The 27,970-nt window shown below is 47.1% G+C and overlaps 8 protein-coding genes across 8 annotated transcripts; 3 read left to right on the top strand and 5 right to left on the bottom strand.

The window, feature by feature from the left end:
- Positions 1 to 32: 32 nt before the first annotated feature.
- EDB93DRAFT_1102704 (uncharacterized protein) lies at positions 33 to 4,401 on the bottom strand (the record flags this gene model as incomplete). The annotated part of the gene is made up of 7 exons (XM_041447237.1): positions 33 to 1,486; positions 1,546 to 1,580; positions 1,632 to 1,702; positions 1,758 to 1,871; positions 1,920 to 2,417; positions 2,473 to 3,740; positions 3,969 to 4,401. 7 exons carry the CDS (start codon positions 4,399 to 4,401, stop codon positions 33 to 35), a joined length of 3,873 nt encoding a protein of 1,290 aa, XP_041309425.1.
- A 2,297-nt stretch (positions 4,402 to 6,698) lies between these two features.
- Positions 6,699 to 8,003, bottom strand: EDB93DRAFT_224548 (uncharacterized protein). The gene is made up of 7 exons (XM_041455777.1): positions 7,820 to 8,003; positions 7,634 to 7,769; positions 7,510 to 7,577; positions 7,364 to 7,450; positions 7,224 to 7,298; positions 7,071 to 7,175; positions 6,699 to 7,007 (listed from the first exon to the last, which is right to left on the bottom strand). The coding sequence occupies exons 1-7, from the start codon at positions 7,851 to 7,853 to the stop codon at positions 6,994 to 6,996; spliced, it is 519 nt and encodes a 172-aa protein (XP_041309424.1). The 5' UTR covers positions 7,854 to 8,003; the 3' UTR covers positions 6,699 to 6,993.
- A 531-nt stretch (positions 8,004 to 8,534) lies between these two features.
- Positions 8,535 to 9,156, top strand: EDB93DRAFT_1102702 (uncharacterized protein; the record flags this gene model as incomplete). The annotated part of the gene is made up of 4 exons (XM_041447236.1): positions 8,535 to 8,627; positions 8,727 to 8,822; positions 8,856 to 8,912; positions 8,965 to 9,156. 4 exons carry the CDS (start codon positions 8,535 to 8,537, stop codon positions 9,154 to 9,156), a joined length of 438 nt encoding a protein of 145 aa, XP_041309423.1.
- A 505-nt stretch (positions 9,157 to 9,661) lies between these two features.
- Positions 9,662 to 12,184, bottom strand: EDB93DRAFT_1239780 (heterokaryon incompatibility protein-domain-containing protein; the record flags this gene model as incomplete). The annotated part of the gene is made up of 3 exons (XM_041451677.1): positions 9,662 to 9,761; positions 9,789 to 11,766; positions 12,160 to 12,184. The coding sequence occupies 3 exons, from the start codon at positions 12,182 to 12,184 to the stop codon at positions 9,662 to 9,664; spliced, it is 2,103 nt and encodes a 700-aa protein (XP_041309422.1).
- Positions 12,185 to 12,564: 380 nt separating this feature from the next.
- Positions 12,565 to 13,326, top strand: EDB93DRAFT_1102700 (pyridoxamine 5'-phosphate oxidase-domain-containing protein; the record flags this gene model as incomplete). The annotated part of the gene is made up of 2 exons (XM_041447235.1): positions 12,565 to 12,637; positions 12,692 to 13,326. 2 exons carry the CDS (start codon positions 12,565 to 12,567, stop codon positions 13,324 to 13,326), a joined length of 708 nt encoding a protein of 235 aa, XP_041309421.1.
- A 7,447-nt stretch (positions 13,327 to 20,773) lies between these two features.
- On the top strand, positions 20,774 to 21,421 carry EDB93DRAFT_1248829 (uncharacterized protein; the record flags this gene model as incomplete). The annotated part of the gene is made up of 4 exons (XM_041452774.1): positions 20,774 to 20,847; positions 20,901 to 21,057; positions 21,108 to 21,200; positions 21,245 to 21,421. The coding sequence occupies 4 exons, from the start codon at positions 20,774 to 20,776 to the stop codon at positions 21,419 to 21,421; spliced, it is 501 nt and encodes a 166-aa protein (XP_041309420.1).
- Positions 21,422 to 25,596: 4,175 nt separating this feature from the next.
- Positions 25,597 to 25,920, bottom strand: EDB93DRAFT_1067402 (uncharacterized protein; the record flags this gene model as incomplete). Its single annotated transcript, XM_041444926.1, has 1 exon — positions 25,597 to 25,920. A coding segment is annotated over one exon (324 nt), but the record flags the coding sequence as incomplete, so codon positions are not given.
- Positions 25,921 to 26,839: 919 nt separating this feature from the next.
- EDB93DRAFT_1248827 (uncharacterized protein) lies at positions 26,840 to 27,513 on the bottom strand (the record flags this gene model as incomplete). Its single annotated transcript, XM_041452773.1, has 4 exons — positions 26,840 to 27,013; positions 27,072 to 27,209; positions 27,260 to 27,310; positions 27,364 to 27,513. The coding sequence occupies 4 exons, from the start codon at positions 27,511 to 27,513 to the stop codon at positions 26,840 to 26,842; spliced, it is 513 nt and encodes a 170-aa protein (XP_041309418.1).
- Between the last annotated feature and the right edge of the window lie 457 nt (positions 27,514 to 27,970).

Raw genomic sequence — 27,970 nt, 5'->3', positions numbered from 1 at the left:
AGGGACCGGTCCCGCGGTCGACTGGATCGTGATCACTGACGAGGAGAAGCAAAGAGGGACAGCATTTTCTCTGCCCCTTCCTTGTACTTCTTAAGCTTTTTAGTCTTAAGCTTTTCGGGCTCCTCGGTGTGAGCGGTCGGGGTTCCCCTCGTCGATTCGGGTGAAAAAAGGGTTTCTGGTATCGTATCACCATTTGACGGGTCCGACGATAGACTTTCGCCGACTGAAGTTGCCGACTCTTTCGATTTGAGCGATGGGGACATTGGTATTGGGCTCGTGCCTGAAAGGGAAGGTGATAGGAGGCCACCACTTGATGCTGACGATAGCGTGGCGGACGTGGAAGGAGTGAGGGTTTTTGAAGTAGAACTTGACTTGGTGGGAAATGATGATGGCGGAGACTTTGCACGAAGGAACTGTCTAGGCGTTTTTCGGAACTTCAACGCAGGTGCACGTCCACGACGGTGCTTCTCTGATGGACTAGGTGACTCAGTCGGATCGGTACCATGAACATCAGACTCTTTTGACATGCCAGAAAATGAGCGTCCACCCATCCGTTGCGAAGGGGTTGATGCTTTGCGGAATACGGCCAACCGGTATCGGTCGACAACACCCCGAGCAAACAAGCTTGTGCCCTTGGTACCATTACGGTCCTCGCCATCTCCAGCTTCAATGAAGTCCCAGTCCTCATCCTCTTCCTTTTCCGTGCATTCTTCCTCATCAGGGCCATCGGAAAGGAAGCGGTCAAGCGCAGGGACACCAGACTTCTCTCGGCGATTACGCGTTGAGCGTTGGGCGCTCGGCCGAGGAGCGGCTGGCTTCGTAGCCTTCGGCTTGACATCCTTGGCTGGTGGAATAGGCACAATCTCCTGAGGCGGCGACGTAGGAGTAGTCGGCAACGGTGATTCCTTGATTGGAGCAGATGTCGGCTCTGAGGGTGTGATAGGTTCAACTGGCGTTGAAGGTTCCTCAACCGGTGTTGTAGTTTCCTCTTGCGGCTGAACGATGATCTCGGTTGGCTGCTCCTCTGGTAGAGTCTGTGGTCTCGCTTCAGGAGTCTTCGGTTCTGGAGTCACTTCATCAACAACAGGTGATGCTTCCTCGACCTCCGGTTGCACAGGCGTATCCGCAATATTCGAAAGAATCTCCGGTACCTCCTCCTCATCACTCTCTTCCCGTTCAGATTCTTCAGATAGGTCATCGTCGTCATCGCCCAGGATAACAGAATGCCGGCCCTTGAACGAGTACCCGTCAAAGACATCGACGCTTTCGTCAATTGGATGTACTGATGGGCTACGGGAATGCGAGGGCGTCGTGCTTGAATCCTCGCCTTCTCCATCTGTAGGCTCAGCGTCCGTTTGGTCACGGTCTGTATCAGTCTGTTCCTGATCATTCGGGTCATCAATCACTGGTTCCATATCCAGGAATGTGTCATCGAAGTTCTGGGTATCACTGGCATTAGATGGGTCAATGGGTGGGATATAGGGGGCTAGAGGGACGATCTCGAGTAAGCACATCAAATCTATTGCAGCAGCAAATATGCCTCACGTATGTAGCGCTTGTAATACACGTGCGACCAGTCACTAAAAGGGAAGATATCAGGATCAGGAAAGTGGGCCTCGTGATAAACTCACATCATGGAGAAGTACGGGTGCCGCTTGATCCGCGGCTCGCACATCCTAAGCGCAGGATTTCGTTGCAAGAGCTATGTGGGGGCAAATATAAATGACTTGTGGTCATGGACAGGAAGTATTACTTACCCCTCTAATCAAGCTCTTGGTATCTTGGTCAATCGCCCTATCCTCAGGGAATTGCAGCTCATCCTGTAGGACCCTGACATACATGTCGGAGTGGTTATTCGCCCAGAATGGCGTCTATTGCGCATATGAGCAACCGTTGGAGATTCAAGCCACGGCACTTACAATTCCCGTCAACATCTCATAAAGCATGGTGCCAAAACTCCACCAGTCGACCTCGTAGCTGTATGGCAGTCCTTGGATCACCTCTGGAGCCAAATACTCTGCTGTGCCACAAAAAGTCGTTGTCGCGTCCATAGGGCCAACAGTCTGCCCATGCCATCCCATCACAACGTCCTGGCTCTTCTCGCCCTTCATCCAAGGCGGCGTCGCAGGTTCACTGCTTGGAGCTGAGTAGAATTCGCCTCGTGTGGGGGTAGGAGGCGCAGTTGTTGCAGCCACACGGCGTGGGAACTCTTTTGAGAGGCCAAAGTCTGTCAGTACGATGTGCCCGTCTGCACCAATAAGGATATTTTCAGGTTTGAGATCGCGGTAGATGACGCCTGCCGCGTGCAGGCCTTCGACACCTTCAACTATCTCCGCGGCATAAAACCGAGCACGGTCCCGACCTAGTCTACCCCAACGTGCAAGTTGCGTGGCAAGGTCACCGCCTGGATGGAAATCCTAAAAGAAAATGACATTAACGTGCAGTGTTGCGCACTTCTATGAAGAAGCATACCATGACTAAAAATAGATTCTCCTTATCATGAAAACTCCACCACAGCTTGACAACGAATGGGTCTTTCGACTCTGCTGCCATTCGTTTGAGCACAGCTTGTTCGGTCAACGTGTGCTGCAGTTCCTGATGTGCCAATACATGACGCTTCGTGATCGCCTTCAGGGCATACAGATCCGAACTTGTCTTGTGTCTTACAAGCAAGACCTTGCCTGCACACCCCTTTCCAAGGACACGCATCATCTCAAAGTCATCAATGACAACTTTGCGCTTTGAGCGTTTCTTGAGTTCTTTATGCGGGTCACTTGACTTGGCGCGATTCTTACGCCGCCCAGTGTTGGTGCTGATCGAGGAGTCATCGCCAGTTTGGGAACTCGTGCCTTCCTGCAGTGTCGAGGAGGTGTATACTCGCGACAAACGGCTAGCTTTATCGGGATCGGCAGAGTGGGAACGAAGTATCCGGGAAGCTTGGACCTCTGCGACAGGAGTAGATACGACTGTCTCTTCTCCATCGGTTGGCTTAGGAGCTGCAAGTTCTGCCTCTACGGGTGTAGCAACTGCCTCATCCACAACCACGATGTCCTCAGGCGCTTCAGTAAGAGGAGCCTCATCAGCAACAGGAGCTAGATCCTCGACCTGAACAGGAGTAGACTCAACATCCTCTTCTTCCTCTTTAATCCCCTCCTCTCTCAAATCAGGGACAGCAAAATCGTTCGGGTTGACTTCACTCGAAGCACCATTGACACCATCCACCTCAATCTCGCTGACGTTGCCAGAGCTGTTGTCCGCGGTAACTTTGGAGCTCCCATGTGCTGCCAGATCAGAGCGCACACGCTTGATTGCGCGCTCTACACGCACGCTCTCGAGGTCATCGGTGCGCACACGTACAAAACGCTTCCATGCGCGGGCCTGTCGGAACGTTGGTTCATTTGAGATGGTGGTGAGATATGCAGCAAGGCTCGTGACTATGTTGCCCCCTGAACCTGTGGTGCCCGCCTCTGTAAAAGGATCGCCAATCTCGTGTGTGGGCGAAACGATGGGAGTGATGGAACTGGCGCTGGCAATACGTGTAGATACCGTGCGCGCAACTTTGTTGCTTGGTGAGGCAAGGCGGGACAACGTGTTGAGGAAAATATTTCGCTTCATGGGCTGGGCCGCCGAGTCTATGGGCAACTTGGGAAGTCTTGTGCCTGGGACGGAGTCTGCAAGCTTGACGTGCAACTCGACGACCTCTGTGGCAGTGCGAGTCAAGGTGAGGTTGTGTGTGGAGGCTGCGGAAGAAAGAATATCATTAGCAGGTTCGTTTGTTAAAGACATGTGGCAGGAATTAATGGGGCCTCAGGATATAAAACGCTGGACGGCGATCACATGGCACTGTCGAGTGCGCACAGAATGGCAACCCGGCTACCTCGGAAGCCCGACGAAAATCCAAATGCATTGGTAATGAACAAACTCCAACATGGCGGAGAAAGGGTGGAGCAAAAAAATGCGAAACTCACTCTTTATGTAAATGCTATACGAGTGTGCATCATTTGGAGTCTCAGCGACGCTGACGCTCCAGGGACCTTCCTGAGCATCAATCCTGACCGGTGGTCTTCTAAGAGGACGGGTATGAGCGGCGTCTATGGACTTCATACTGCGGACGGAGTTATTGGGGTCGTGTTTGTGGTTCTGACTATGCTCCTGATGTGCGTGGGGGGAACTTGAGAGTGAATCAGAGGAGGCGTCGGTTGCACTTGCACGTTCTTGGCGGGATTTGCGCTTGTATTGAAAACTTCTTGTGGTATCGATGCTGACTCTAGTTGTAGGTTGACGGGGAAGGTAAGAGTCAACAGAAGAACGGCTTCGGTTGAAAGACCCGAAGCCAAGGACAGATTTGAAGTTTTTCTTTGAAGCACCGCGCTGATGAAAGGTGGCGGCTACACCAGGCATCCGCGGGAATAAAAATTGGCGAGGTTTACGAGAAGAGGGATAAGCAAGCCGTCTCTCTAAAGTCCTGGGTGAATCGGAATGGAAGGTTGTGGGTTGGGTATGTGACTTCCGGCGAACAAAGAGTATGTGGGAGTGAAGGTGCAAGAGAGAGAAGAGCAGATGACAAAGGGAATTGGATTCTGTGACAGTTGAGAGATCGATTAATTAGGGCGGGAGATATTATGGGTAATCGTCGCGCGGCGTTGGCGTGAAAGGCCACGAGGTGAACACGGGGGAAATGAAAATATGTGTTTCGGTCAACGATGCCGTTCTGTGAGGCCAAGGTACTGACAATCAATGATTTTGGTACTGACTTGACAGAGATTACTGGCAGTTAATACTGCGGGACCTTGATCAAGGTTACGGTTGAAAAGCTGCCAGATATGAACTGAGTTCAGATTCTGCCTCGAGGCTAGCTGTGCAGTGACACTTAACCGCAAGCTGCCAGGTTACTGGAAACGCAAATAACAGCACTTGTGAGAGTATAAGAAAAGCAGGATTATAAAGTATTAACGAAAGACTGAGTCAATGAATATGATTGACTTGGAGTGAAAAAAGGATTTGTTGCTGTAGGATTTAGTTCGCTTGGTTGATGGGTTCGTTCAAGTCGTTTTGTCTGGCCTTGCTTGGTCACAATTAATTGCTCGAAAGTTTGCCGTAACTCAGAAACATCTCTCCGTTTTGTCTCCCTTCTCCGTTTCTTCTATTTATTTTATATTGCTTCCTAGAACCTTTCCCTAATTATATCTAGCCTCAAAGCAAGTACAACGCCAGAACGGGACCGCCCATGGAAGTGAACCAACCTGGTCTCCAGGCCCATCCGAACTAGTGGCCCCAGTCGCTGAGAACTGATACTGAAATCACCTTGGAGATAACAGAATCACGGATGTTTGCGAACGCACGGTGAGGAATCCAGTTCCTTCCAGCTCATGAGTGAGACCGAACTGTAACATGACAAATTAGTATCATATTCACATCGGGCATATTCTCTCGTGGTGCTCTGGTTCAAGGTTATTATTCCTGTGCGAGACGCACAGCTCTTGCTACACAGATCACAAGCCATCTAATGTACGTGATCAGTCCTTGAACGAAATGGGACCAGTTGATAACTTAGTTTTACCCCGTATGAACAGGATTTGATCTGTGTGGCGCGGGACACTGATCCTCATATCGTTGAAGAATCAAAATCCTCGACAACATCGTGAGTCATCTAATTCATGGCAAAATCTAGACTCGTAGATCATGCTCATGCGAAAGGTTCTCGGTATCTCAATAATGAACTGCTGCGCATGCCGTCGGCGATAGGCTGCTAAAAGCGTCACTGCATGTTCCCTCGGACCTAGCAAAATACGCACTAGAATGCGATCTGAGCTGTATGCTACTGTGCAGCACTGGTACCGACCCACGTAACAAATAGCTCAATCGTAGCTGATAACGCAGCAATACGAAAGCAGTCGTGGCACATTACAACACAGTTGCTGTCGTGACGTGCTGTGCAAGGGGTACCACTCGTCCAATCAGCGCTCGGCATAGACACCTAATACAGCTCAATGGTCCAAAAGATGCAGGCGGTATAAAAACCAGCCACTGGCGCAATGCATGCATACTTCCATGATAGTCGTAGATGTTCTATCGATGTGTACGACGAGACAATAACGCCTGGAGCTAGCACAAACGTGTTCAAAGAAGAGTCATCACGGAGTAATCCGTCTGAAACGTGCGACGGGAAAGTCGTGTCGCCATCGTAGAGAGTTCCGACTTTCCCGTGTACCGTTCTATAGGAAGATAGTAGGTCAGCCTGATAGCGCATGCAACACGAGGCAGAAAAAGTGCTTTCTGATGTCGTACCTCGTTGCAGCATTCCCTCATAATCGTACGACTAGTTGGCCAGATTATCATGTTGTCTTCAAGCGAGTGCTAAACTGGCCTAGTGCCATTGCTGATAAGTTTAACGTTGATTGACCAACGTGACAAGCACGAGGCCGTCTCTTTGATCAGCGGCATACTGAGATTCCTAGTCCTGCGCACTAGAAGCAGAAAAACGTTAGCATTGCATCACCGCGATAAACAGATTCCGGAGGTGAAAAAGCTTCGATCAGATAACTCTAAATCTCCCAGAAGGGCCAGAACCTTGGGGGTTTGCAGGTGACAAGACGAGAGAACTTCGGGTGATCACTGGTCATCTTGATAAGAAATACCAACAAATGAAGTCGGTGGCTTGGCAGAATGAGCCGCGTCTCTTGACACTTGTTTGTGCTGCACCTACTTTGGCACCACCAAAAAGACAACTCAAGCGCTCTTGTGAGGAGTTCAAAATCTAAAATGTCTCACTCATCGCATTGACTCAAGCGTAAATCTCTGACTGTGGATTAAAGTACATACTCACACGTTGCATTATCACAATGAGAGGCACTCGCATCACGGCGTACAAATATGTAACATTAACGATGACTATGGATGTAAAAATTAGAGTATTGATTTTCAGAACATAAAGGGAAACTACGATGCGAGCCAATTCACACGCAATGCTCAGCAAACTCAATATTTGACAATTCACCGGCTGGTGGCTGTTAATAATGCGCAAGTAATATCAGTTACATGCCCTGCTATAGCAAGATGCTGTTACTAACCTTCCGGGTCGGCGGCTTTCACCTGAGAGGTTTGAGGAGCACGCCCGTCGTGATCATCGTCGCGCATAAACGCGCACACCATCAACCCGATCATGTAGCATAGCACTGAAATCACGTCTTCAGAAACAGAAAATGAGAAGGGAAAAGACGCACGGATGATGAAGATCATATAAGAAAAGCCCTCCACGACCTTGAATTCATTGCAGATCTTGTTGGGGTAGCCAGTGACTGAGAAGCGAATGCGAAGATAACACGATCAAAAAGCGCCCCTGCTCTGAAGATATGGCACCTACAGAAACTACAAGCACCAGAGAAGAAAGTTGAGCGAGCAGCACGAGTGGAGTTGGCTCCAGTTGAGAGCCACAAAATCCACAAGATGGCTTGAAAACAAACGAAGCCTTTGGTAATTATCAAGAATGAAGAGTCGGAAAGTACATACCTATCCAAAGAGCCTCGCCCATGACTCGTTCTGGTGAACTACCGCCTGAGAAGGAATTAACTATGAGACTGAAATTTGAGACTGTAAATTAGTGTTGGTCCGGCCAAATGGGAAGAAAACGCACATGACAGGCAATGTCAAAATTGTCAGAGAGGAGACTGCGACTGCAAGGGCAGCAAACCGCCAGTAGTCTGTAGGTCTGATGGCGATGAGGTGGGCACTTATGCCAAGCACCACGATCGCAAACATGAGTGTTAACACTGCGATGAAGATGAGCTAGTCTGCGAGGTGCGAAGAAATAACGACGCACCCAAGACACACCATCGGACGATTCTGAGAGCCATGTTAAGGTTGCTTGAGTGATTGAATGTTCGAACGTTGAAGGAATGAAGGGAGACGGTCGTCTTAAATGAGAGCCCCTGTATAGTAGTATGACCAATCTAACATACAGGGGCTCTACCAGATAACCATGAAACGACTCCTAACAAATTTCGGATAGCTGACGAAGCGCCTGACGTCAGAGGCGGTTAATCCATTCAATGGACCCAGAGTCAAGATTTGAAGGCTAATGTTAAACCATTTAATTTAATTTCACATAAGCTGATAAAGATCGATCATACCCCGAGTCCGGCGGGCGCTGACAAGATCAGTCTTTGAGGGCTCTGGCAGGTGACCTCGGGGTATTGCGCGATGTCCTAGATGGAGATCAGAATAAACGATTTACACTCAGATAGAAAATTTAGCACATGGTCATCTGATGTGAACGACCCCCCACTCAGCGACCTCCCGCCTCATCCAAAGACAGCAATCCCCCTGGGACGGCGACCTTTTCTAAGCGTGCGACGTGTTGAGCACAGGACCAAACGTTCGTCAGCTACCTACCCTGGGGTGAGAACCCATCATTTCGCTATGTCACCATGGCGCTAATCTTCTTCTCGCTTCCCCCTTCACAGCTGGTTCAATTTCAACCAACATCGAACACAATCCCTTGAGGCTCTGCGTCATACATTTTTACAGCCCAAAAAATGTCCCCTGACCCCACGCTAGAGCCTACGGTCCCCGGAGAAGAGCCAGAGGAGGTTGACGAAGGCGAGGAGAGCGATGAATATGAAGTTGAGGTTTGCATATTATTCTTTTGATACTTTTTATATTGCATCTAAACTCGCTCTTGTGTCTACCTCCTTTTTAATTGCGCTGTCAATGTTTTATGAACGCAGGGCGAAGAAGAAGAGCAAGGCGACTCGTCCCACCCAGTTGGAGCTGAAGAAGACGATGAAGATGAGGAGGGAGAGGAAGGAGGTCCCGCATCAAAGGTATGTTTAATCCCGGTCGGTCGCCTCTTGCAGAATGTTGAGTTATCGGTACAGAGCAAACCAAGTTTGACGGCGCTACTGGTTGGCGAGGTACGTATACATCATTTTCTTTCTCCACAGAAAACCCATGCAATTCTTCCAGAATGGGACGTCAGTCTCAGCTGCTGCTGAGGACGAGGACGCCGAGGACGACGACGAGTATTTCGAGGAAGACGAAGAAGAGCCTCCCACTTCTGCTGGCGGCTTGAAACGTTATGCGGACGAAATCAGCGAAGGAGACGAAGAGGAGGAGGAAGAGGATGGCGGAGCCGCAAAGAGGGCACGAGTCGGCTGAAGAACATAAAAATGTAATATAACAAGTTAACAACACGATGCGACTAAGTCTTATTATCTCATATTTCCTGTTTCTTAGAAGGGGTTACATGTTAAGATACCTACGGTTATGTATTTACATAGATGCAGGCGTACTTGGCAGACCCCCGGTCTCTTCCTCGACATCCAACCTTTGTACTTGGAGGACGGTTCCAAACAATTTCCCATCACCAAAAAGATCTGCTGTTCTTTTCCACGACTCGATACATGTTGATTTTCACCGGTTCGACACTATTGCCAATTAGGGATGACAGCAACACATCATTGACCCGCAACAGCGTACGAGGCAAAACATAATCAATTAAAAGCGTTGTCGGGGCGCAAGCTGTAACGGCGATGAGTAACAGCCTATCACGATCAACACAGGGAATACTTGAAGCTAGTCTGTATAACCCTGGTAACCATTAAGAAAGTGAATTCTCGCTTTAAACAACAGAGGTCAAATTCAACTATCCGACTGCCAGCCTTTATCGAAGAAACACCACCTTCTCCTCCGGCATTGAAGCAACCCAGGCAACGATATGAATGATGCCCAACCCAACACGTTCCATCAGGCCCTCATTCTCACTAACCGCCATCACATGTAGTAAGCACCCACGGTAACCCTTAAGACTCTCTTGATCGTACAAGCCGTCAACACTATCACAACGGGAAAGCACAATGAACTCGATAGAACTTGGCGGGGCAGGGTTCAATGGCAGGATGACAGTACCAACCCAAGTGGGCGGAGAAGACGTAGCGGAGAGAATATTAAAGAGACCATAGTGATCTGCAGGACTTGATTCTCCGTTTGATTCACCACCTCGCCTGGTAATGTCAAATTGGCTGGAAGTCGTGCGGAAAATGAGAGTGCCTGGTTTTAGTGGTCGATGAATGTCCAGTGGCATCTCTGTTGGGTCCAATATTCCTCCCGGAGAGGAATACGGGGGCTGTTCTTCCTCTATCCAATAAACTCGTGAAACCCTCCGAACATCGAGCAGCACTATATCGCCACCGTGGTCCACGATGTACCAAGCATCAATAAACGTCTCATCCACCGACGCTTCGCTGCTATAACTAGCAATCCGAGTCTGCCTATACACACCCCGTGACATGTGGATAACAGCACCGTGCCACGTCGCCCATGCCCAAGAAGGCCAAGACGAGTCACACCCTTCAGCAAGCGAACGACGAACACGAGGTGTAAATGGATCGTGTTGCCAGAGAAGTGCGCGATGCAGCTCCGTTAACATCATTCCATATTGAAAAGCTTTCGCGGGGTCGCCGAGTCCAAATGCTACCACCAAGGCATTTGTCACTCCAGTGAGAGAATCGACAATGTCTGATTCGTCGGTGAGATTGCGTCGTGTACACCTCTCTACGGCATGCTTGTAACTTTCGAAGGAGTCGGTTGAGAATGGGAAATATTCTCCTCGTGGATATCTAAAAAAGCTGGTGGAATAGTCGGCCTTGCTTTCTGCGACGATGTTTTCGCAGAAAACCTGACATCGGCACTCAAAGTAGACCTGCTGCTCAGTGAAGGATATCCTTCGGCAGGACAGCGCGCTTTCTTGATAAGTCCAACAACGCGTAATCCAAGCGGACAGTTCGAGAGCCTTTGCAATTGTTGGAGGAGTCACAAAAAGATGAAGTCCTTGAACGACTTCAATGTGTGGTGTTCTAGTTCGTGGACGGCACCCTGGAAGAGGATCTCGAGCTGTTTTGCCGCCAGCAGCAATTAATGTGAAATAAGACAGGCCGTAGACCAAATCCATAGCGTGCAGCTGACTGACCTTGTCCTGCGAATCATCTTGAATGATGCATAGAGCGTCGATCCATATGTAACGTTCACCAAGCTGTCGAACGAATGAAATCGAGTCTGTGATGGTGTCAGGGAGGTTTGCCGCATTTAATCCGCCAGGCATGGAGCGCTTTGCTATATTATCCTTCGTCGTCCAATACTCTGCGCCGTTGCCTCCCCATACGTAACTGAGCGCGATGTAACGAAAGCGGTGAGAAGGTGCAGGGATCACAGCCATCGATACTACGTCCACCACTCTCACGAACCCCGGTAGGTTCCTGTCCATTCTCCAAACATTCCGACATTTATCTCCATGGTTCTCCTGACACAACTTGATCCACTTCTTCACCAGACCGATATCCACCGTATTCTTCATCCTGCGACCATGAAGATCGACCGGCCTCCCAAACTTGAAAGCATCTTCTTGCATGAGATGAATGATTAGCGAATCCGCTGCCCTGAAAGCGGGATGCGTCTGCCAGAGGCCATTCCCAGTGACGCAGAGGCGGCGACTATAACGGAGTGGGGGATAAGGTCCCCTTCGAAGAGCACCGCAAAACATCGTGTACAACCCGCATTCAATCTCTGAGAGATCGATGTGAGGAAAGTCCTCCATAATCCGTGTTCGACGGACATACAATGATATGAGGCGGCAGAAACTGCATTGATAAGATTTTTCGAGGATAGATGACAATAAACCGAGCGGAATCGGCTCCAGCTCGTGGATGCCATAAAGGATGATCCTGTAGAAATCTAGCTTTGCACAGACGGAACAAAGTAATATGTCGTTTTCTAATGGGACAGTATAAGTCTAGTCATCCTCTTTAATCAGTCCAGTGCACTGGGCATAGATAAATTTTATTGAGCTCCCCACCTGAAGATTGGTCGGTGCTTGATATCGAACTAGAAGAGGTGAGGATTCAGAGGTTCTGTCGGGTGCGACGTTCACTTTGACTCGTTTGCATGTGCGGATGACCAATAGCCAGATAGCCAAAATTCCAAGAGAAATTCCTCCAATAATCCCAACAAGGGCCAAAGTAGTATGTGTGGATACCGGACGGTAACTGGCAATAGTACCACTCGTTGGAGCACCACCATCACTAGGTAGTAGTGTAAACCCTTCAGGATCACCCGAGAACTGCTTGAATACGATAAGTCAACATAAAAGCGAGATACGATACTCACCTGCACTATTAAAGGGAGGAATCATAAGTACGGGCTTGTGACAGGATCCAGACGCCAGACGGGCAATGCATTTCAGATAGGCGCATTCTCACCGCAAGGGACTCGGCTCATGCATCAGTACTTGTCCGAGTCCTAGCCGTGAGAACTGTAGGAGGACGTAATGCTGCTCCTGCCAGATACCACAAGTTATGTAGGAAAAGTTGAGGGGGCTTGGTCCGAATCGTACGGCGGTCCTTGCAGGTTCAAGTTAGGTCTGGCGTCGTCAAGGTTCAAGTTCAAGTCTTGTAGCATATGTAAGTGAATATTAAATGAATTCATTAATTGCCTAGCCAATGCCTAGCTGGATATTACCGTCACGGTCACTAACTTGACCGTTCTTTCAGAAGTACACTCGGATTATTTATCATGGCTGCTCGCAGCGCACGCTGGCACAACGCTCTCAAGCTCGCTCTGCAGAGTGAAGAAGGCGTGAAAAACGGTGAGCTTTTAACCATCCTAACGAAACACAGGCCAATATCATCGTTCGGACCAGTCTTTCAGCTCGCAACTACCAACGCCAACAACACTGCTCCGCACGTCCGCAGCCACATCATCAGAGACCACATTATCCATCCATACTTCCCTTCTCTACCCCTACTTCTCACAACCACAGACATCCGTACCCCGAAAGTTACTCAGATCGAGTCCAACCCTAACCATCGCGTAGAAGCGCTCTTTTGGATCAAAGCCACCAACGAGCAATTCCGCGTCTCTGGGCGTGCAGCTATATACCCCTCACCCGAACTTCAGGAGAATAAAGGAATCGAGGGCGTAGGAGAGGTGTACGATGCATTCCGGAGTCAGGGGTGGGATTGGGAGCGGGAGCGACAGAGGCAGTTTGATAACGTCGGTGCGCACATGCGCGCATCCTGGTGCCGGCCTGTTCCTGGTTCCCCCATGGAATCTTACAGCGATGCGGAAAAGTGGCCTGTCAAAGTTGCGAAACCCGGAGAGGAAGGGTATGACGCTAAGAATTATGAACAAGCCCGAGGAAACTTTGCGTTAGTTCTGATTGACCCCATCGAAGTCGACTATATCGAACTCGGAGTTATGCCTAACCGGAGGACAAAGTTCGTTAAACAGGATTCGGGTGACGAGAGATGGAAGGAGGTGATATTGGTCCCATAATCTCCACTTGGACCTTCCAGGACGTCAACCTATTAGACTCGAGAAGCAAAAAGCACTATTACAGAGGAATTTCCAGAATTATAGACCGCCCAACACAACATATTCGATAGCACGCCATGCACACCTGTCAGTTCAAGCGAAATCGAGTACTTACTAGAACTCAACGTTTCCAACGCTTTTATTCTACAGGATATATATTCTACACATCAAGCGCCCTCTTCCTACAATCCACGATTAATATTAATAACTAATCAGAAGCTGCATCAAGATATTAAAGCCTTCACACCAATCCAGTACAGTGGAACTCCCTTATCGTCCAATCGTGATCTAATCTTAAGTGCACACAGGAATGGGTAAGTACTGACAGCCGAGAAAGCAGCTGCGAGCTATATGCAGTACACAAGTCACCAAGCATGTTTGTCTAAACGCATGATTTGTGATTTTCTTACCAAGTTTTTTTCCCACAGGAATAAGAATATGGTCTACAATTGCGCGAGGCATTTTATACGGTCAGTACGAATGTGCTCGTCATCCAATACTCACCAAGATAGCGTTCTTCAGGCTTTTCTGTCCTCATGTTTATTGGCACCATCTAGGCGCTGACATACAAACGTCACATGTACGACGTCAATCGTCCGATCACTGCTGTGGCCCTCTTGCTGTTGGTAATGAGCACTGCGGTTAGCTTCTTCACTTGTTGTATGATGTTTCCTCCAAGCACATGGATGTGGGTATTATTCAAACTGAAGGACTAGCGCAGTGCCACGACACATTCCATGACGGGCCAAAGGCATCTTTCTCCCGAGGAACCTATAGGACCACTGGCGCGATATTCGTTTTGCAAACCCTACTCGGTGATGGGGTGGTGGCGAGTTCAACTGCATATTTGCCGTTTTGAAATTGATAGATATGCTTTATGGATCAAGATTTATCGTTATTACATCGTTTGGCAAACCGTCTGGATTATGATCCTACCCAGCACACTGGTGCGGTATCGCAGGTTTCAAATATATTCAACGACTCGCATGCTCTGATGTCGTCTCAAAGCGACTAGTGTATATCCGATCTACAGTCTTTCACATACAACCAGCATCTCCAAACACGTCTTCAGCCAAGCGGCTTGCGAATGGGTCTTCGTGTTTTATGCCTCGATACTTGCCACTAATTTGCTGAGTTCAGGTAAGCGAGCTTCTGCCTGTGCGTGGCATCATACTTTTATACTGACCTGAATTTGTATAGGATTACTGGCATATCGCATCTGGAAAACGTGGTGAGTTCACCGATAACATACATCATCGAAATGTACTGACCTTTGATCGACCAGCTTACGCCTATCATCTCTGTTACTTTCTACATGGTGATCATTCGTATCGCGATGGGTAAAAATTCTCACTGTCACATTTTGACTGTCCGTCATGGGTCGACTACTGGCAGTGAGAACGATAAAGAGAACTCGCGGCATTATCCCCTGAAGCCTTTGCAGGTATATATCTCCCAATTCACTCATAAAGACAGTGCCTCTGTGTACAGAAATGGGAATCTTGACAGACCGTCGACAAGCAAGTCAGGATTTGTGGAAGGGGCATCTTGCGACGTGTAGTCAGATGAGCACGACTTCATATGAAAATCAATTGTATTTTTGTAGTATCGGGTGGATATGAATATGTTCGAGTAAATGGACGAAAATGAAATTCAAGTCGAACTCGTTCGACGCGAAATGACGTGCTCTGCCTAAAAGATAAGCCAATGATATCGGTTTGAACGCTCAAAAGCGCTCAAATCTCAGATGTGATGTTCGTCTCATGACTCGCCCTGAGATGTCTTTGGATGTACTTGCTCAAGACTGCGTTGCATGCAAACAGAAATGCAATATGATATCCCTTACGTCCTGTAAAAATACACTATGCATACAAGCAGGTTCTAATGAGCGAGATGTCCATGATGGACTCGAAACGGCACCAGTTGCAAAGTCAACCTAAAAGCAAAAACAAAACCGACCGCTCCCATGCTCTCCCGTACTGGTATTGACTTGCCCTGCCGTGGTCTGCTGTTGCGAATCTGGATTAGGTGAAGGAGGAGAAGAGACATAATCTTCATCAGGTATCCATTCATCATCTCTGCGGCGTGTGCCACCTGCTGCAACGTTCCGCTAAAAATTGATGTATGAGCGCTTGAGCACCGAGAAGCAAGAGAAATGGACTGCGCATACCTCTACACCATGTGCAAGAGGAGTATCGACGATAGCCGGCGATCCATGACCTGTCTGAAGGGGCCGCCAGGTTGACAGGCTGCGTAGGAGGGATTTGATGGATGTGGAAGTAGGGGAAGAGGATTGAATGGTGGGTGGGAGAAACTAAAAAACAATTGTAAGTAGAATATGTGATGATGGCGGTCCTCGCTCACATTGTCGTGGTGATCTACAATTGAGCGAGGCAAGGGTCCTGTAGCGGGGAACTGCAAGGAAACCATCAAGTCAACTGTGAATAATACAGATGAAAGAAACATACATCCAAGGGATTACGGGGCTCATTTATCCGAATAGGACGAACTGTGTCCGTACGAGAGGAAAGGAGGAATTTGCGCAAAAAGCCGAGGAAGATGGGTTGCGAGGGTTGACGTGTAACTGCTACTGGGCGGGGGGCAGGAGGTATGACCGATGTTGGTGGTTTACGGCGCACGGGATGACGTGTTGCGTCAGACTGGGATAGAGAATGAAGTGGTGTAGATGAGTAAAATAGCAGGATCACGTACGTTGAGTAGCTTAGTGAGGTGTCCGCTGGTCTAGAAGATATTTTAGTATGCAAAATACTGCTATGAATGGGTGAATACATACCTCTTTTGCGAGTCTGATACTAGCGAGGATGTTGGCTGGAATGTCTCATACATATATGTTGGGCTCTTCAAATGTGGTGTAAGCAAGTTGGCATGAGTCAGGTGAGAGGATAAGGGAACAGGGGCTTTGGCCGTCGAATGAGGCAAGGAGTTGGCGGGACTCAAAGGACCAGAGCTTGATGGTGCGGTCGTAGGAAGCACTGGCGAGAAGAAGACAATTAAATGAGAGTGCTAGGCTGCGGATGTGGCGTGTGTGGCCTTGGAATGGATCTCCGACAGTCTTGAGCGTCGACGCGTCAAACTCATAGATTGTGTCATATGATGTGAGATCTGGACTGGATGTGGCTATGATGGATTTCCCTTTTGTCCAAATTACCGGTGAAGGAAACACAGGGTTATTACACATTTCTCTAGTGACAGCCAATTTCTGTGCCTGGACGTCCCACACCTGAAGGCATTGCTTCTTGGACCCGGAATCCAATGATATCACCGCCAGCTTCCGAGAGTCGAACTTCTGCATCAATGGCACCAACTTTGAATGGACCAGCCACGATTTGGCCTGTGACCAAGCTCCATATCTGCGCTGTGACCGCTGTCCCATCGGTGGGCCTTGACCCACCCACCAGCAACGTGCTGTCCGCCGAGATATCCATGTGGCAGATCTGATTGCCAACGCCTGCATCAAATATCCTCACGACCCCTGTCTCAACCTCGCACACTTTGAGCACCCAATCAACTGCAGTGACGACCCATCGACCATCCCTTGATACCCTCACTCCCAATACACCATGCTCGCAAACTTGCTGAGCTTCCTTGATCTCCTTATCCTCCCGCAGGTCCCATTGCCGAATCGTCTTATCCACTGATCCGCTAATCATTTGCTTGCCATTGGGAAAATAGGAAATGTATGGAACATATTTGACCTCGGTGTGATGAGGATCATCTTCAAAGGAGTACGATTTTGGTTCATGTCCCTTCAAGGTTATCACCGGTGTCAAAACCGATTTATTCACTGCTATAACAGGCCGTTTCGAGCTGGAGGCCATGACGGTTGATTGGATGTGTTCGGTGAGTCGTCGAAGTATCGAGAGCTGCTGTACTTTCCCTGTTTGGACCAATCAATGCAGGAAGCTCGTGTAGGGTATTCACGTTACACGAATGTTATCAAGGACAAGGAATGATACCGTAATTGATAGGCAACCCTCTACTTATATATCCCCCTTCTTCGTGGCTATACGTTATACAGCATGTTCTTTTTTTATCATCACTCTCAAACTTACTTGTCTCTTCACAGCAACATGTGAGAATACAACATTGTGGGCGCTGTAGAAATCTGATCATTCTATCAGATGACGAATACCTGCTCCAGATTTTCGGCTCAACAGTGTATGCCTCGTGTAGTTGCAGTGACTGGGCCAATACATCATGCGCTCACCATACCCACCCAGATGACTGCATTCTCCAAGTACTTAGTACAACTCTGTCAAATAAATTCAGGAACAAATTTTGATACGTCAAACATGTATGTAATGCACCATGCTTGAGCTAATAGGAAGGAACCTATCATTCACGATAACCTGCATGAAACCTGCACTAAAACATCAGGTCAAGAGTTCGCATCGACACAATACACGCTCACAATCACCACCAAATTGAAAATTATCAACCATCGTATCCTCCATCTCATAATCACCTGCGTCTGCATCCACTGCAACAAAGGGATCCCGCAAAAAACGATCGATGGCTCTGCAATATACTTTCGTATTTCAAAATCAGTCAAGTCAAGTCAGTCAATCCTTGAGCACAGGTTGTAATCAAGACATTAAATCTAACGTGCTTACTGTTGCACTTCACGATAGGGCAAGAGCAGGAAACAAGGTATCTACGTGATCCCTTTCCCACCAGCGTAGAAGTCATTGTCCTCTTGTCCTAGATGTTGATAATAACACTGGCGACACTGCATTGAAGACATCAGAATTTCGAAACCTCGACTTCAGTAGTGCAGAAGGCAGCGACTCATGTTCAAACCAATCTCACAACATTGGACTTCACTCTTACCCTTGGAGCACAAAATGGTTCACATCTGGTTCGAGGCAACAGATTGGGAATACAAATAGGAGTAGTGATGTGCATGGCCCGGCTTCAGGCCGTGGTCCGGGCCAAGCCAAGCCGGGCCAAATTCACAGCCTGACACAGCTTTTGGGGCCTGAGTTGCTTGAAAGCCCAAGCCGGCAGCCCAGGCCATGGCTTTGTGACTCCGCAGATTTGATCTTCTATGTATCTATGTAGGTTTATTTTTGTCTCCGCTGTTATCTTTTCCGGCTTCGACAACGACAATCATAACACAAGTTATGTTCAAACAACTGGTGAGTCGCCCAACATTACTATTTTCAGTGCTTTACTTTCCTTTGCCAGGCTCTCATATGTTGTAGCCTTTGATAGGCCAATGACTGGCCGTGACAGGATGTTTGAAACTATGCTAGTAGTAGTAGTGGCCCTGGTATGTCTTCCCACCTGATACCATCTGGCCCTCTGAATCCTGATGACCGGAGCAATTCACACAGACAGTGATGACGAGCCTCGTGTGGTGCGGCCAGTACGCAAAACTAAACCTACAGCAGCACTTCTACAGCATTCAGAAAAAGCAGCCCTCCCATCCCAAATGAAAGCTATCAATGACTTTCGTGCTGCAGAGGCTGCAAAGCGGACCTGCCGAAGACACCACCCACACCTCGCAAAATGCTCCTCCTGACATTGTTCTACCTGCACCTATGCCTGACAACAGCAAAAGAGCACGAGTTGAGGATGATAATTTTGATGATGCAGATTCCGAGGATGGTGAGCGCGAAAATGCATGGATGAACCCTAAACGTGAGTCTACCAACATTATAAGATGTGATGTTGCTCACATGGAAGCAACAGCCAAACGAGTCCGTCGAAAACAAGCCCCTGCAATAGACCATGCTGAAGAAGTTGATGACGATGGAATTCTCACCGACATCGACGTGCAGTCTGTCACCGATGCTGGTCCCTCATGCGAAGACAAGACTCGCGACATCGATCAATTTTTTGGTAACCCATTTGAGCGTGCTGGCACCAATGGAACAGTCAAAAAACATCGTAAATGCAAGGTCTGCCTGTGAGTTTTCAATCATTTCATTCTGTACAGTCCTAATGATTCATTATTATCACACTACTAGGGGTCAGTGCATTATCGTCAATGAGACGACCACACTGCACCGACACGCAGAAGCCAAATTTGCGGCAAGTTTCTATCAGTATTGCAGTGGCTTGCAGGAATACTAATCATGTACATCTGTAGGGAAAATATTGGCTATGGGCTAAGACCAATACCTTCATCTCCAAATTGCCCTGGCGACATCAAAGCTGAGAAAGAGAAAACTGCCCAAGCCCAGCAAACTATCAATGCACATCTGATGGAACGCAAGCTTTCAGAGCGCATGATCCCATACACTGATAAGCTTTTTAAAAAGGCAGCTATCGAGTGGCTAGTCGCAACAGACCAGGTCAGTCCAGTAATCATCATCAAGCTACATCCTAACAATGTAATGGCAGCCTATACAGGCCCTTGAACATCCAAAGTTCAAGGAGATGATTGATGTAGCCTCTCGTGCAATGCAAGGTGTCGAAATCCCGGGTCGTAAAGCCACACACGCTGAGATCATGCGGATTTTCAAGACTCATTTAACCCTGGCTGAAAGCAAAACTCAATGTATGTACCATCTCTTTCAGCACTTGTCCGTTTCTAATATATGTTATAGAGTGACTCTGTCAGTGGTGCCGTCAATGTAACATGTGACACATGGCAAGCTGAGAATGTGAATGGGTACTTTGCTGTCATGGGCCACTGGATTGAAGAAAACCATCCGATGCAGTGGGAGTCTCAAAGTGCACTGCTTGGTTTCACGCAGCTTGTTACAATAACATTTAACCCTACTTATTTTTCCTTTTTGTAACCATAGCGCCGACTCTAGACTCACCTAGACTCAGCTATTCTCTTATCAAGCGGGCTGTCTGCACTCTTCTCTTCTTGATTGTAACATAGCTACTATCATGCGCCGCATGGTTGTTTCACCTATCTTTGCTATCATGATAGGTTGTACTATTTTTCCTATCTTTGTTACCTTTCTTGATGTGGCTGCGCCGCTCCTTTTCTACTATATAAACCCCATGTACAACAGTAGTATTCCTTAACTTAATCTACTGGGTTTTCCCCTTGAATCCTGATCTACAAGGTCTCCACCCTTGTAGCCTGATACCTGATTCTAAGACAGTCACTCACTGTCTTAGCCTGAACCCTTGATAGGCAGAAGTGCTAAAACCACTCACCGCTGATCCTAGATAGAAGCTGCCACGCTCGTCTAGTGAAGACCCTTGAACCAGAACCCTCCTTGTACTAGGAGGATTGAAGAACTGTCAACTCAACTGGTCTATCTTGACCATTGACAGAAGAACTATCCAAGTCGTAACACAGCTGAATAATGCGCACAATGGCAAGTGCTTGGGCGGTGCCTTATTCAAGGTACTGGATCGTGTTGGTATTGCTCATAAGCTTGGGCATGTTACATGTGACAATGCGAGCAACAATAGCACTATGCTACAAGAGTTTTCGCAGCTGTATGAGACGAGGTACAGGAAGGAATTCCCATGGCAGTCGCACAAGATAAAGTACGTCTATTTACATTTAATTTTAGTAGCGGAATCATTGACTATCTTGATAGTTGCCTAGCGCATGTCATTAATCTCAGAACACAGACCCTCATAAGTACATACAGCAAAGCGCCCCACTATAGTCCTCATGATCCACACGCACACGAACCGGACACATCTCAGAATGATCGGGATGAGGTTGGCCTCATCCGCAGTATTTGCATCAAGGTACTATGGCCATCTCATCCTTGATATTGTTGACAAATTTCCACATTCAGGAACGTTCATCTGCCAAGCGGAAAGAGTTATACAAGGCCATTCAAACCAAGGCTGGTGTGTCTTCACCAACACAGCTGCTACTCGACATGAAAGTTTGCTGGTCCTTGACATATGTAATGCTCAATCGTGTGGAAAGCAACAAGAGGGTGTGTTTTTCTCGTTATTTCATCCCAAGTTTTTGTTTTTAGTTGCACATCATAGCACGTCGACACATTTGTCTATTGTTACGACTTGGATGGTATCTGTTGGCGACGCTCAAACAGAGCGTGTGTCGTCAACGGTCGAGGACGTCCTTGGGCTAGCCCAAGGTTAGGGGTCGTACTTGGCGTGTCTTCGGCAAGTACGATTTGACGCCTATGTCCAAATCGGGTAGCTTATGTCACGCGGGTGCGAGACGATGTCTTAATAACCGAGGGTCTTATATAAAGTCGTGTAAATGTAATGACACCACAATTACACTTTGGATAAGACTGCTTGCCAGTCCTCAATTAACACAGTCTATGACTTTTTCCTATTTCGTGGTAGATAACGTGTGAGTTCTTGGGAGGCTCGCTAAACTAATCTTTGTCAAGATCAACCTAGCCGGAGCTTTACTTTTCTTTATTGAAACTCAAATATCTTGTCTAGGAATAAGCTTCTAGACACGTAATTCGGTTTCTGGAATGTATTTGCCTAGGAAATCTCCTTCTAGGCTCTGGACTTGGATACTGGAACTAGTGAGACGTGGTCTCAAATATATGAAATATGACCAAGATCGCTTGGTCTATGGACACCTGACTGTGAGACAATGGTCTCAAATATACGATATATGTTCAAGATCGCTTGAACAAAGGGGACTATAACTTGACCAAGATCGCTTGGTCTATGGGACAACTAGTGAGACGTGGTCTCAACAATATGATAGATGACTAAGATCGCTTAGTCAAAGGGCACAGAGCAATGAGACAAAGGGGTCTCAAAGACAATATATGTGACCAAGAACACTTGGTCTATAGCACTAAATAAGTTTCTAAGGTAAGAAACTTATAATCTCAAGGGAATTCTTTTCCCTGCACTTGTCTCACTTCAAAGGGACTAACTTTGCAAGTGAAATATCTGAGAGGCAGATTGCTACAAATGGGAGATCATATTTTTTTGGGGGAGAATGGGCTCTCCTTATATACATTTTGTGTGGGAAAGTAACCTAGGTTCACAAACAATAAAAAATAAGGAGGACCAATCAAAATATTGGGTCAAACCCAATAAAAGAATAAAATACAAGTGAAAGATGGAGCTATGACATCATTGTGGAGCAGAACATTCTGGAATGTGGAGTAATGACATCATAATGACATCAAGAGTGACATCATTGTGGAGCAAAAGATTCCAGAACCTTCCATGAGTGAGTCAGAGTGAGTCATTGTGGAGCAGAATATTCTAGAAGGAAATGACATCATGAATGATGTCATTGTAGAGTAGAATAATCTAGAGCTTGATGACATAATATCTTTCAACAGAATACCTGCAGGAGTATCTGTGGAGTCTTATGACATCATAATGACATCATACCCTATGGGTACAATTTTATGAAGTGTCAGGTGAGTCAAAGCATCCTAATGAAAAAGTAAAGTAAAGAAACACTAGAGAAAAGTAGGTAGCAAAAATAAGACAGTTGGCAGGAATTGAAACACGGTCTTTTTGGATAGGTTTTTTATTGGCTTTGTACTTTTCTCTATGGTTTTCTCTAGCCAAAGTGAATAAGCCAAAGGCAAGGCTATACCTTAACCTTCATTTCCCTTCTCACATCAACTAGGTCTAAATGTGATTCCCATCTCACATTAGACTTTTTCCATCAAAAACGTATTCAGATCATGAAACTTGGGGAAAGCTGGAAATATGGACCATGGTTTGAAACCAAGGTATGGGTTGACTAGTCTGAGGACTAAGCTAACAGACTTTATCTTTTGAGGGTCACCTAGTATTCATGTCCATGCATGATTCCCACATCATGCAGGACAACGATAAGCTATATCGGCCTAGGCTTACGACACCCGAAGGTTAATCGTAAGGATCGTCGTTAATTAGAAGGACAGAAGTCCAACTAGTCAACAGGGGCTTTGCTCGTCGACGAAGTCGATGAGTAAAGGTCGAGACTATAGGCTTATCCGCGAAGAGCAGATAAGAAGATAGAATATAGACTGCTGGCGAGGCAGAAGGATCACTCTGGTGAGAGTAGGAGGTCAAGAACCAAGTAGATTCAAGTTAGGGAATATAGTACATGGTAGCGAGTTTATATAGAGGACAGGAGACGTATTAGTGGGTGATAACTTGTACTACCGGGAGAGGCAATCGGTAAAGGGTATAACTATAACAGGAAGGCACGTTCGGTCGAGGTAGAACGTGCTTGATAAGAAAGTGAGTTTTAAAGATCGAAATAAGAAGTGAAACGCGCAGAGGCACGATCGTGCAGCTGCGGATCTAAGTATAAGTCGCATGTGCGACTGCGCACCGAGTCAGAGATCAAGAAAGGGAATAGGGTAAAGGGGATGCGTTGTGCATCATGTCATAGGTTACCGTCCAGACGGTAAGGGCAAGGGGACTATCCACAGGATCAGTCAGGTGGTGAAGCGGAGCATGGGTATGCTTCGTCAGCGAAAGGGTCCGGCCAGATGTACTGGCTCTGCTGAAGCGACAGGTAGAGGGCGAACGGGAATGCGAGGATGACAAGGATGACAAGGGTAAGGTCGGGGTAAGGGTATGATGCGAGGGCTGATACGAGGAGGATTAGGAGAAAAATAGTAGGGGCCCAAGCGTCTAGGTGTTCTTGTAACATCTATGAGATGGGTTGCCAAGAACATAATCTAACCAAACACTCCAAAATTGATCATATGCAACTGTCACCTGTGGAATGGACACGAGCGGGGCAATTTACAGACCTCCTTTCGGTGCGTTCAGTTCAATTGATTTTTGATTGTCGGCCTAACCTGTTTCTCTTAGTATGCTGATGTTGCTCAGCAAGCCTTCTCTTCAGATCACGGATCAACCCTCCATCTTGCTATTCCAGCACTGGAGACTCTTTACAGATCATGGACGTCACGAGCGGAAAGATCTAAATATAGTTGATTTGCTGATGCACTCAAGGCAGCGTCCAACAAGTTAGACGAGTACTATGACAGGACGACAGACACTCCAGCTTATATAGTTGCCATGTGTTTGTTATTATATGTTTTTGTTGGTTGGCTCGCTCTGACATTTGCAAGTGTAGTACTGGATCCGACAATAAAAATGGCATACTTCAAAAAGCATTGGCCATTGAGTTTGCTCGATGATGTCCTTGCATGTGCAGAGAAAGTGGTACGTCATTCACTGTATACTAATTACTTTCTTAGCCTAACAATCCTGAAGTTCAAGGTGCACTATTCTGAGTTGAATTGAAATATCTTGTCACCTCCGCTTACAACTAGCAAAAGCAAGGTCGGCGGCCTCAAGAAGCTTATCCGACAAGTTCAAAGTGATTCTGAGGATGACAGAGAGGCAGATATAGGCGAATCTACTGCTGACCCATTGAAACCATGGAGGGTCGAGTTTTTGGGGTATATCGAGACTATCGAAGCAGCTCTACCAGCCGGGATGAGCACCATACAATGGTGGGGGGTAAGTAGCTTTGATTGGATTAAATGACAATCACTGACGGTCATTTTTATTTAGATTAATGCTGAGCGATATCCAATCTGGGCCTCGCTTGCCAGGGACTATTTGTCAATCATGACTTTGTCGGTCTTGAGTGAACGAGCATTCTTGCAAGAAGGTATTACAATTAGTAAGCGGTGTAATCGACTTAAAGATGATGTTGTTGAAGCATTACAATGCATGAAATGCCTTCTACGTCACAACATTCTATTCCTGCAAGGCTGGTCCATCATCTCTTATGGAGGTTGAAGCTGATGACTCTGAAAATGATGCAGAGACTGGTGAGGTTGGAGATGATGACGAGGAGGGTTGGGATGCGCTGATCTTAGATGATGAGGATGATGAATCGATGGACTAAGACCTAGTAGATAGTATAATATATTGAATATTGATCTATTTGACTTCCAAAGCCGTGACTGGGCCCAAGCTGAGCCACGGCTTGGCCTGGCTTTGGCTCACGGCTTCGGCCTGGCATTTTCGAAAGCCCAAGCCGCCCCAGGCCAAGCCAAAGCCGGGGCTTTCAGGCCAAGCCAGGCCTGGCACATCACTAAATAGGAGTCTGCATTGGGTGCACAGGGCAGGTGGTATGCAGTCCCAAAGTCTGAAAGATGGAGATGTGTATTAGTAACCATGGCTGAATGCTTCGTCAGATCAACACATTAATCAACAAGCAAAAAGTACACACAAAATTGATTATATACTGATATGCATGAACACTATGTGTCAGTCTAAGGGCATGTCCTGATTGCAAGCCAACAAGTGGACCGCTCGGTGCAACACTCAGGAAGCTCGTTTGGATCTCATTGTGCCATCCTCACACAAGTTTTTGTAGAATACCTCAACTAAGCCCTGCAAAGTACTATCGTCAACCTTCCATAATGTCCTGATGATACCATTGACCCTGTGGAATTGCAGGCCAGCTGCTAGATGTATCATTTTGTCAGGTGTGCCAAAGTCACAGACTGCGGTTTCACAGGCAGAAAGAAGTGCAAATAGATGCCGAGAAAGATCCATGTGGGTGATATCGAGGGTGGAAAGTAGTCGATCACGCATGAGACAAGCAAAATTGAAAGGTTCGTCATATTGCTGTGTCCTATGACATGCAAAATGAAGCCAAGTATTCTCCTGCAATGCATGTAGTACTCTCGATTGGAGTTCTCCATGACACAGCATGGGACCCAATTCAAATGACGCACACATGCTAACCCAAACTTTAGAAGATGTCTTGCACAGCCTAGAATCTTTCTCAATGCCTGCAGGAAAGATAACGTCAAGGACAACTGAAAGAAGTATGGACTCGTTTCATTCAATGACAGCCTGATCTACATGTACAGGTTTGTTGCTCGTCCAGCATTTAACACCATCGGTCTGTATTACCACATGGAAGCCAGGGGGGATCTGTCGGAAACAAGAATAAGATTAGTTGCATGAATGTCTTGTAAATCATGCTGAACGAAGATTGATATCACATACCAGTAATAATGATTTGTTAGACTCCATTGATGTCTTTTTCTCCTGCATCCTATGCATGTTCTGGGCAGCTAGATTCGTCAGCCAAGGCTGGAAGTGCATCATCAAGTGGGCCTGACACAGAAACTGTCACTGGAAATCATAGATACCATGTACTGAGCGAAGGTAGATGGCACATACTATCAATGGTGACTTGCAGCATTTCACTGATCACGAGGTTTGTCTCTTCCGCATCCTGAGATTGTGCTGGTTGGTTTGGCTCCTCACCCCAGGCTTGTAGGGTATCATCGAGCAGGGTTCGCACGGAGTCTGGCACAAAAAAAAACAGTAGAATAATCATGAAATAAAGTGTTGCCAGAATTAGTTTGGGAAATCATAGATACATGCTAAATGAAGATAGATGTCACACATACTGTTGATGGCAACTTGTAGCGCCGTGTCCCGTGTAGTTCTGGTACTAGATTACCAGCAAACAGAAATACACTGATACACTGTGATATTCAATGTGTAAAGATACACTATGCATACAAACAAGTTCTAATTAGTGAGATGTTGACGATGGACTCGTCACAGTACCGTTCACCAAGTCAACCTAAAAGCAAAAACAAAACCGATTGCTTCCATGCTCTCCTGAATCAATCTTTTTCTGCCCTGCTGTTGTCTGCTGTTGTGAATCTGGATTATGCGGAGGATGAGAAGAGACATACTCTTCCTCAGTTATCCATTCATCATCTTTGTGGTGTGTACCACCTGCTGCAACGTTCTGCTAAAAATTGATGTATGAGCAGTGAGAAGCAAGAGAAAAGGGCTGTGCATATCTCTACACCATGTGCAAGAGGAGTATCGACGATAGCCGGCAATCCATGACCTGTCTGAAGGGGCCGCCAGGTTGACAGGCTGCGTAGGAGGGATTTGATGGATGTGGAAGTAGGGGAAGAGGATTGAATGGTGGGTGGGAGAAACTAAAAAACAATTGTAAGTAGAATATGTGATGATGGCGGTCCTCGCTCACATTGTCGTGGTGATCTACAATTGAGCGAGGCAAGGGTCCTGTAGCGGGGAACTGCAAGGAAACCATCAAGTCAACTGTGAATAATACAGATGAAAGAAACATACATCCAAGGGATTATGGGGTTCATTTATCCGAATAGGACAAACTGTGTCCATACGAGAGGAAAGGAGGAATTTGCGCAAAAAGCCAAGGAAGATGGGTTGCGAGGGTTGACGTGTAACTGCTACCGGGCGGGGGGCGGGAGGTATGACCATATTGGTGGTTTACGGAGGAATGGATGATGTGTTGCGTCAGACTGCGATAGAGAATGGATTAGATGAGCACCTGCTCCTGGCAGTATTATGGATAACCAAGTCTCATTAGAGACCACTGGTTATCCTTCCTTGTCATGGATTGCTGATGCTTGACAGATTATCCATTACCACTCCCACAATGGATAATTTGCCAGACAGCTCAATTTGGTATGTTTCTGCTCATTCTGGCTCAATTCCTCATGTCAGGACTTCCCACAATAATACTACACTGCATTTTTGGCCCCACAGTGTGGGAATTACCCCACAACACCCAAAACATTGCCCATTTTGGTATTCTCCACAATATCAATTATTCCCACACCCTTCCCACCTCACTGCAGCTTTACCACTGCACCACAATAGGTCCCCCCATGTATCTAAGTAGTAGTTCAGTATATATATGTATCACATAATATAA

The sequence above is a fragment of the Suillus bovinus genome, assembly GCF_016758785.1.
Source record: "Suillus bovinus strain UH-Sbo-P2 chromosome Unknown EDB93scaffold_16, whole genome shotgun sequence".
Classification (NCBI taxonomy): domain Eukaryota; kingdom Fungi; phylum Basidiomycota; class Agaricomycetes; order Boletales; family Suillaceae; genus Suillus; species Suillus bovinus.
The sequence above is the reverse complement of the archived record's forward strand: the minus strand, read 5'-3'. Positions and strand labels throughout refer to the sequence as shown.